We start from the raw sequence: 10,411 nt of genomic DNA on the forward strand, positions 1-10,411 counted from the left end.
ATATTTGCTATTTTTAAAGTTCGGTGAAACTGTAAAAAAAAAACATTCCACTAAAAGATTTAAGGCTGCTTTTTTATTTCACATGCAAGTTATTTCGTAGTAGCAGCAGTAAAAACCGTTAACCGGCATTCGATATACAGAGCAGTGAACAACATCGTTAATAAAATGGCATTCGATTTTAAATTTTTAAGTTATGTTACGAATGAAAATATTACTACAGTCCTTTAGAGCTGATTGATGTTCAGTAAAAATATTTTTTTTTTTTAAGATTTGTTATTGGAAATATTTTTTAGGGTATTAAGAATACCCTTAACAGCAAAATCTATATAAATATTTATATATCTTCTAACCAGGTGGCAGCATCCTTAAATACCATAAAAATAGCGGTACCCTTTCTTCATCTTCCTACTCCATATGAATTTAGTTTATCGAAAGCGCCGCTAAAGCAGGTCATTGCGAATTCTTAAAAAGACAAAAAACAGTAAACAAATTAATAAAAAAAAAAATATATAGACATGGAAATGCAATATATTGAAAAACTCAATGCTCTCAATTATAAATATTGGACTATTATGACACGCGCTTACCTCGAAATGGAGGATCTGATGGACACCATCGATAGGAAAGATCCGGCCTCGAATGTACGTATATTGGACCTTAGGTGATTTTTATCTTTTGTATTGATAATTTGGTGTTTTCTGTATTTTCCAGACAATGGCGAAGGAGCGTCGTGCCCGCTTCATTTTACTTTGCTTAATTGAGCCTTCATTTGTTCGCGAATTACCTGACAATGTTAGGAGCGCAAGAGAAATATGGGCTCATTTCGCTTTCCGTTATCGAAGGCGAAGAAGTGCATCATGCTCACATACACCCTAAAATCAGTTGTCGTTTTATTTTTGATTTTATATCAGCTTTCTGTAATATTATACTTGTCGATATTTGCTTATATGTTACAACAAATAAATGTTAGCGGTTCAATTTACGTAATCATAAATCTGCTTGTATTATTTTTTGGGGCACAAGGTGATATGTCAAAGTTGTATTTTCTTGCTTAGTTTGTGACTAAATTATAGCATTGGTGCAACTCTGTTCATATATGTAACATTATACCAAGCTTCGTAGAGTGATGAGGAATCGTTGTGCAAATTCATCCAAAGAGACGGACAAACCAGAAATCAATTCGTCTCGTCTTCTTGATTATTTCATTTTATGTAAGTACCTATAATCGTGTACCAAAGAACCGCTATATGAACAAAACGACATTACTCTAGGCAAAATGTTGCGAGCGTATAAATATAATATGCTCAAATCAACTGATTAAGTTGGAGGCCTAATGAGTATATACATATGTACATAATAATTAGTTACTTAAGTACTTACATATTTACATGTGCGACAACGGATAAGCACGGTCTCATGCGTACCGCTTCAGGGTATCGTGTGAGTTCTGAGTATGAACGCAGAGAGAGAGAGAGAGAGACAGAATTTTATATGCAATTGGCTAAAGCTTTTTATGCACTACACTCTGTTCAAAAATGTAATCACTGGAAAATTATATAATGTTTTAAGCATAGTTTGATAAGAAGTTATTAAAAATAAGAAAATATTGGTAGTCGAAAAAGACTTTTCGTATTTTGTCAATGGATGAAATTTGTTAAGTTTACAGAGACGATGTTCGTGTAGTACAACAATAGTTCGCTCGCTTCCGTTCTGTACATTTCGAAATTTCGATTTATAACGCTGACAGTTTTAGACTGTTGGAATAATGAAACTAGCGAAAAAATGGTACATATTATTTGTTTATTAGTATAAATATGTATGAAAAAATTAAGTTGAAGTTTGATAAGAAACACGAAAAGACTTTTCCGACTACCCAATATTACGTATATTTTAAGATACGGTTTAAAAAACTTAATCGCGGAAGAAATTAAAAAAAAATCAATAATGTAAACACTATTTTCTCGGAAAAAGCTTTAAAAACTATTTTCTTTTTTTTATTAATTTATGTTTTTTTTTTTGCTTAAATACTCGTACAATCAACAACTATTTATTTCAGTGTTGTTGAGCACTTTTATGAGTATTCACATAAAACAATAGAAAACATTTGGATTAATTGCAAAATAAAAGTACATTCATATTTTCTATACATAGATTAAAATATTGTGCGTTTTTTGGCTGCAAAAACAAATACAGAGCACGGCTGCCAAGCAGTCTCCGATTCGCGTATTATTTGAGCTTCTGTCGTGCCGAAGCCGCAGTCGCGTTTCAACACTTGCGAAAACACCGCGTACGAGGCGCTTGCGAGAGAATTCCAAAGCTAAATATAAACTCTGATTAAACTACTATACATAGTTTGTAAACATATCGGATTAATTCAAGTTCAACCAAAATGTACACGAGATTAGATTGCGACTGAAATTAGTCACGAACTGCCAGTGAAGTGTGAAAGAAAAGCAATTGTGTGTTATAATAAAAGACACTTAAAGCCTGCATACAAGATGTCACGTGGGTCACTTTGGTCGGACACTCTGCATTGTTGCTGTCATAAGTTGTTGTTACTCTTATGTGCTGCTTCTGTATTGGGCGCTACGTTGGCGGGTCCGTCTTATCGCTGTATGTATGAAAAAGTTGTGTTTTCTGTCACACATTGAAGTACATAACAAAATATAAATAATTATATATGCACATATATTTTTGATAAACGTAAAGCGCATTTGTAACAAAAATTCAGATTTTTTTTTTATTTAAAAAGTACTCAAATATAGGAATAATAATGCATATAAATATTTTTGATAATGAAACATATATTTTCACATGTACATGCATATGCATATATACATATATGTATATACATGAGTATATACTTATGTCTAAAATGTTTGTGCAATAATTGCGTCTTAAGTTAAAGTCTAGCTAAGTGAATCAAACTTCCAGCTTATGGCCATTGCACTGATGCCGAAACCGGTCGCGAGCTCTTCATTGGCGAGTCCTTCACACGTCCGGGCCAGTGTATACGCGTGCAGTGCTTGGGTACACTGCAGTTATGGGAAGATGGGTAAGTGTTTTTCTCGCTGAATACTCTAGACTTCCTTTACAGCTAAGCTAATATACATACATATATATTTTTTGTTTATTTATAGCTGTGAAGTACCCAAATTAGAGGGTAATTGCAATCCCGTGCCGCCAGGCAATGAATTTCTCAATTATCCATATTGTTGCCCACTGTTTGTGTGCAGAAAGATTGCCGTCAGCGAAAAGGATCGGCGAGAAGAGATACGCACATATAATCAGTACGGCACTATGATTAAACAGGACATACAACAAATTTTCAGTGTAGGTCCAGTCAAGGGAAATGTGCCGGGCGCTGGTGTGATTACACAATTTGAAATTTAAGTGCGAAAACTATTTCGGAATTTCCGCATTTGCGAGTGATGCATTTGACGATTATAATATGAAATTATTAATAAATGAAAAAGAAGGCACCGAAGGATTTTAAAAAGTGATTTACGTACATACTTACTGTACATTGAAACATATGACCAAATGATTTTGATTTTTTTACATTTGTACATTACAAAAAAGGAATTTGTTACCCAAATTAGAAAATCTTGTCATTTTTAAGGAAATTTATGGCTAGTGGAGTTATAAAAGTAACAGTGATCGCCATTGTGGTGTGGTTAGAAATGCACTGCACAAATCTCCAAGAGATGACCCATTTTAATCAGCATTAAAAAATATTTTTTTTTTTAAGACAATGGGTTAACTGGATCAAAGAAAGATAATATATTCTCCTCTTGTGATTTTTTTTTACGAAATTGCAATCACTTGTGCGATTTTGGTCGTAAAAGTCGTTTACCTGTGCTCGGTATTCGTCGAGTTCTTGAAAATTTCCAGCGTAAATTTTTTTCAGACAGGGAATCGCTCGCAATAAGGAAAATATAATTGTGCTGCTGAAGACCGCGATTTATGGATTCCAAGCCGTGCTCAAGAATTGAGACTGTCTAAAACCAAAACCTGGCAAATTTTGAGATTGGATTTGGGCTTGCATCTGTATAAACCTATTTCTACTCAAGAATGGAAGCCATTGGAATTTTATTTACTGTTTTGCCTTGAAGCAACTTGAAAACGATAAGGATTTTTTTAAGAAAATCATCTTCTCCAATCAGGTTGACTTTCATCAGAGTGCTGCGGTAAATAAACAAAACTGTCGATTCTGGTGCAAAGAAAATCCACAAGTTATTTATGAAAAATCATTAGATTCAACTAAATTGTTAGTTTGGTATAATATTTGGCCAGGTGGAATCATCAGTCCGTACTTCTTTCGAAATGAAGCTGGTGACACCGTTACTGTCAATGAAGAGCAGTATAAATCGGTGAAAATCAACTTCTATTGCAAGAAAAGTTTAGAGACTCGATTATTTCAAGAAATTGTGACATGCAATGATCTCCAAGAAGTTGGGATTTAACACCTTTAGACTACTTCTTGCGGGGTTATTTGAAGTCACTGGACTTTAGCAACAAACCAGACTCTCTTCAAGCTTTAGAAGTTAATGAACATGACTACGACTTGATTTAGTGGAAAAATACTCAAAAATTGGTTTCATTGAGTGATGTCATATCACTCTTTGCGGTAATCCCTATACTTGAAAGAATATTAAAAATACTAGTTGTATTAGACTTAAGGCAGATAACCTGAGTGGCTTTTATTTTTACACTCTAGACGACTTCATGCCATTAATAGCATGTTTTTTGGATGGGATTCAATGACATATTTGTATATTAGTAATAAACTCGAAACTTATGTGGTTGTCTCCTAGGAAACCGTTTATGAATAATTGAAAAAAGTTCGACTTGTCGATACCTGGCTTTGCCGTCGAATATTTGGATACATTTCTCAATTTTTCTTTATTCTATGAGAATGTGAAAATATTCCTTTAGTGATAATTTGTTTTTATAACTACGCTCCTTTAGTGAGAATTTCTAGTCTAATATTTGGAAATGGATTTTATGTACAAAATTCATATAGATAATATATATATATATGTGTTAATGTAGTTTTCATAGCTTGCTGAAGTACATTTGACTACACTTGCTTTAACTGATATTAAAAATTTATAAATGTACACAGTTATACATACATAGTAAAATACACAGGTAAGACCTGCAAGCAACATATTCATTTCTGTAAGTTACCTTTTCCAAAACAAATTTGCGTGAGTATATGCAGGTGGCTGATTGTATTGTATGAAGGAGAAAGTTTTTCAGGCAATTATCAGCACTTAACGTCAGAAAAGTAGCAGACCCCAGCAGAGAATGGTGTTCAAATAAGTTATAACAACAAAGATAATAAGAATTAAGTGTAAGGTTCAAGCAGCTCACGACCTCTGATTTTATACCAAGTGTTCTCTCGTTGGCATCCGTTTGAAGGGGAGCGAAAGTGAGAAGGCGAAATATCCCTCTGCAGGGTTTTGCGTTGGGAAGGGCATCCATTACGTAAAAAACACCTCGAAAAGAAGAAAACAGCTGCAAATCACTAATCATCTCCGTCTTGATGATGAGTCGGCGTTACGAAGTTTCGAGAGAAAGGTTCTGCGGATTGGCAACGGGAAACGAGATACACGACAAAATTGACACAGTTCAGCAAATCAAGAGGCTACGTTAGATGAAAACATTCCAGTTCTGAGAGTATTCAGCGCAGTAACCGCCGGAGAAAACAGAGGAAGAGGAGGAAATCAACTCCTTTAGCAAGACCAACAAATTTACAAAAATAAATATAAGTTTTTGCAATACAACTACATTACTCAACATATAATTTCCTACAGGGCCACTGCCGTGCAAAAATTATACAAGCATACATTTACCCACACTTTGTGTGACTTTCTTCTCACTTTTAAGTACACTCGTGACTACACATCAGCCACAAAAATTCCGCATTTCCATTCCATGCCTACACAAGTAATTATTGCCAGAGCTTTTTTTACAGAAGCTTTCCGCAATACTACGTACGAGTTGTTTGTGTGAAATTTCTATTCGAAACTTTAGTGCACCTCTTGAAAAGTTCATATTACATTCCTGTAATTAATAAAACCGCTGCTGATATGAATTTTCTGAGTGTTGCTGAAACTTTAAATTTTTGCACAGTTAACTACTTTTGCAACACTCTCAGCGTTGCATTGTTCACCGCAAGTGCACATATTTCTGCAATACGAGTATAAGTTTTCGTTCCGTGGTTTCTTGAAACTTTACTGTAAAGAACCGGATTGAGGAATGGGAAAGAGAATATGACGAGTGCGAGTTTCTTTTGACAAGTGAGGCATATGTATGCTACAGGATTGCCTCTGGAGTTCCAAGTATGCCATGTCATATTCCCTCTGCTTTACATAAGTTATTGCTTATCTGAGCAGGTGGATTATTCTAAGTATTGTGTAAACAGCAAGGTGGATTCTTCAGAAAGCTTAAAATAGTACACCTGTAATTTACAATCTCGTCCTGAAAGAGAGAGCAATCAATGAACAATTCTTTTTTTATGCGCTGCGAATATTTCATTTTTATTTCCCTTGAAATCACTATTTACCGTGCACATTGTTAATTTAGCTCGAATTCTGTGTCAGTGTCGAGTAAGTTGCTATGCCCGTAGTGTTGCTTAGTCTAAGTTCAGTGGCCAAAAACTGTATGCAGACTCTAGTGCTCTTAGCACCAGCTGTAATCCAGTAAATATACGCCTTTCTTGGAGGTTTAGAGTTTCATATCTTCACTACTGCTTGCCACCGTATTAATATCAATCAATAGCTCGAAGCTTTTAAGTGTTTAGTAGTATTAAGAAAATAGTATTTTGCTCAATTTATTTTAAATGCACACGCCAACGGCCGAGTAGTGCCTTGTCCGAAATAATTATTGAACCAAAAAAATGTGTAGCCAACCAAAAGAAAAAATAATTACAATCTCCTTTATTCAATGGGCTAAAATTCTTGTTTTTCTTTCTTGTTTAAGCTTCATTTCATTTCAAAGACTTCCACTTGCTCACCTTGTCAATAATGAGGGCTTGATACTGTGGGGTGGGCGTTGCTCGCGGGACATTAGTCGCCACCAATTTATGGCTCATTAACTTTCTTATGGAATACTTGATATTTTAATTTTATTACTACATTCGATTTGGGAGTATGACGATTTTTGTAATTTTTTTAACACAATTATTTATTATAGTATGCCTTTGCATGAAGTTGGCGTTCATCTAATTTTTTGTGCAATATTTAAATATAACTTTTTTTTATCCGAAATACTTCCTGGCGAGTCAAAGCTGTCGAATTTCAACTTTACTGAGCAGCTACGAACAAGACAACAACAATAACCTGATGGGAGTTAAACAGTGCAGGTAAAATTGGTTTTGTTTGCTAATGAAGAATTTGCCAACTCGAGCGTTAATGAGCTCAAGTTTCCAATTATTTCATTCCAATTTTAGTTTTGTTCAGCTTAAATTCTAACGAAATCAAATACACTTTTATTTTTATATTCTATGACGCCCTTAGTCTTCATTGACTAACAATAAACAAATTCCAGGCGAAGCTGCACGTGTTAGAATATAAAAATAGATTTTTAATTTGAGTACTATTTTTATGGCGCATTCTATTAATTGTTAGATAAAAAGAAATGCGCCTTGTGACTGTTTTATTAAATAAAATTTAGCAAGTCCAGAAACTAGTGAGTTTGAAGAACGAATATACTTTATTCTTCAGTCATGACTGCTAAAATAACGGTATAACATGAAACGATGTGAAATTGCTACAAATTAAATATACTACGAATATATAGCTGGCCCGACGAAAATGTATGTCCAGAATATTCGTAATTTGCTAATTTTTATCGTGTTACATTCCAAATGTCACATGCTTTCAGAATTGAGATAAAAAATAAAAAAAGTGCTTGATTTATTAAATTGCACTCATTGTTAACTCAATTAAAAGCAGCTGGATATTTCAGCTGAGTTTATTTGCAAATGTGTGTGCAACGGTTAAAGTGCTGTTGGTAGAGAAATATAAAAATTGGTAAGGAGTCACAGGTAGGAGTAGAACCAAATCTTAAAATTATCCACAATAATAATTGTAATTTGATTGAAATCTATAGCTCTTAGTTTGCTAACACTTACACAATATAACAAAAAAAAAATTATAATAATAATGAGCGGTTAATACTGTGGGGTGGGGCCAAGAGGCCAAGAAGTTTTTTTTTTAAGCAAACATATTTTTTTAATTGCTCAAATTAGTTCTCGAGGCAAAAGTTGACAGAAAAATAGAGACGATTTTGAAGTTTGCGGCATTTAAAAAAATGTTTTGACAAACCGGTTATTCAAGCTTGTTACTATACCCTGACCTGGGTACATTAAGTTAGTCACGATGTTTGTAACACCCAGAAGGAAGCGTCGGAGACCCTATAAAGTATATATATAAATGATCAGTATTTTGAGCTGAGTCGATTTAGCCATGTCCGCCTGTCTGTCCGTCTGTCTGTATATATACGAACTAGTACCTAAGTTTTTAAGATATCGTTTTGAAATTTTGCAAACGTCATTTTCTCCTCAAGAAGCTGCTATTTGTCCGAACTGTCGATAACACATAGCTGCCATACAAACTGAACAATCGGAATCAAGTTCTTGTATGGAAAACTTTCACATTTGACAATGTATCTTCACAAAAGTTTTTCTAAGATAATAACGCAATATACGAAGAAATTGTTGAGATCGGCTTACTATAGCACATAGCTGCTATACAAGCTGATCGATCGGAATCTAGTGCTGGTATAGAAAACTTTTGCATTTGACAAGATATATTTACGAAATTTGGTATTGATTATTTTCTAAGGCAACAATGTAATTTCCGAGGAAATTGTTTAGATCGGTTAACTATCGCGAAATCAAATGCTTGCAAGGGAAACTTCCTCATTTAACGATATATGTTCACGAAATTTGGTATGAGTTATTGTTCATAGAAATAATGTAATATTGGAAGAAATACACTTGTGAAGGGTATATTAGCTTCGATGCAGCCAAAGTTAACGTTTTTTCTTGTTTTTGTCTAAATTCGGCTCATTTATGACAGTTTTGAAAGTGAATATCTAAAACTGACAAAGGCATATTTGAAAAACTGCAAGCATCTTGTAAACAAATTTTGTCTTTTGGACTTGGTTATTAGGGTATCTCGCTTATCATTCTACGAATAAGTAGTAAAAAAGGTATAATACTTTCTCTCCAACAGTCGTTGAGTATAATAAAACTTTAAAATTCTTTTTTTCAGCTGTGCTTTCGTTAATGAATGCCACTTCGCCAAAGGATATCAGTCACTCCATAAGAGATAGATGCCACCGTTCATACTCGCAGTATTGGAGATGGCAGGCGAACCGAAAGCTCAAGCTGATGTGGACGTGAGAGGTAATGATATTACTGACCAATATGCAACCGCATCCAAAGGGCTAATGGAACGAGCCAAGTCAACAAGAATACACCAAAAGGAATACAGGTATGAAGCGTAGAGAGAAATATGGCTGTGGGCTGTAAAATCAACTGTGTATGTTTGTAAGGCTGACATTGTCATAAGTGGCATATGCGCGGCAACATGTTGCCAGGTAAGTGTGTCGGAAGAGCGAACCTTTATACATATACATATTTATTAAAAATGAATACCTTAACGGATTAAATTCTTGCTTTCTGATTCAAAAAGATTAAAGTAAGTGGATTTTTTAGGAGAAAATAAATTTGATTAAACAAATATTAAAAGTTATTTATTTTATTTGATTAATTTGTGCAATACATAGTGTCTTAATAATTGAACATAATGGGCTTTGAGATAATGTCTCCACGTAAATCCTGTGCAATTTTAGGTTACAGCTATTTACAAGGATTTCGCAGCTGCAAGGGAGACAAAATAATCTCTTTCTCTTGCTATTTATATATTGTTTTTAGGGTGACACTTAAATATAGATATAAAGATTTTGTAAATGACAAATATTTCAACAAGTGGTTAATAAGTGGTATATACTATAGATTTTAGAGTTCTGACTATGCAGACTCGAGACTCTTAAGCTAAATTTGTTGATCTCTAATCCATAACAGATCGAAAATACTCATACTAATTTGAGCATTGTAAAATTTTGGTAAAAAAAGTATACAAGATATCTTTTCCTCTCACATTAACATCTTTTACGTACCCACCTAATACACAGACCCGCATACAACCCGAAGACTATGTATGCTTGTATAAATGACTCACCATTACTGACCACAGTTGCGGATTATATACGAATATATGACACATATACATATAAATATTGTTATATCTATAAGTACGTGAGGCTAACATGTTCACTTAGCGCATATCCACATATATGTGTGTGTGTGCGTGCATATAAGCTTGAACAAAAA

The 10,411-nt window shown here is 34.1% G+C and overlaps 2 protein-coding genes across 2 annotated transcripts; both read left to right on the forward strand.

Annotated features, from left to right (window-relative positions):
- Positions 1-412: 412 nt before the first annotated feature.
- Positions 413-994, forward strand: LOC105230264 (uncharacterized). The gene is made up of 2 exons (XM_011210948.4): positions 413-641; positions 712-994. The coding sequence occupies exons 1-2, from the start codon at positions 516-518 to the stop codon at positions 874-876; spliced, it is 291 nt and encodes a 96-aa protein (XP_011209250.2). The 5' UTR covers positions 413-515; the 3' UTR covers positions 877-994.
- Positions 995-2,151: 1,157 nt separating this feature from the next.
- Positions 2,152-3,566, forward strand: LOC105230263 (uncharacterized; the record flags this gene model as incomplete). Its single annotated transcript, XM_011210947.4, is given in 3 exon segments — positions 2,152-2,613; positions 2,935-3,055; positions 3,141-3,566. Coding segments are annotated over 3 exon segments (489 nt in total). The 3' UTR covers positions 3,394-3,566.
- Positions 3,567-10,411: the final 6,845 nt, after the last annotated feature.

Source organism: Bactrocera dorsalis, chromosome 2 (genome assembly GCF_023373825.1).
Source record: "Bactrocera dorsalis isolate Fly_Bdor chromosome 2, ASM2337382v1, whole genome shotgun sequence".
NCBI classification, from domain to species: domain Eukaryota; kingdom Metazoa; phylum Arthropoda; class Insecta; order Diptera; family Tephritidae; genus Bactrocera; species Bactrocera dorsalis.

Coding starts and splice junctions, on each gene's coding strand:
- LOC105230264 (XM_011210948.4), top strand. CDS start 516: ATGGAAATGCAATATATTGAAAAACTCAATGCTCTCAATTATAAATAT. Junction 642..711: donor GGAAAGATCCGGCCTCGAAT/GTACGTATATTG, acceptor TGTATTTTCCAG/ACAATGGCGAAGGAGCGTCG.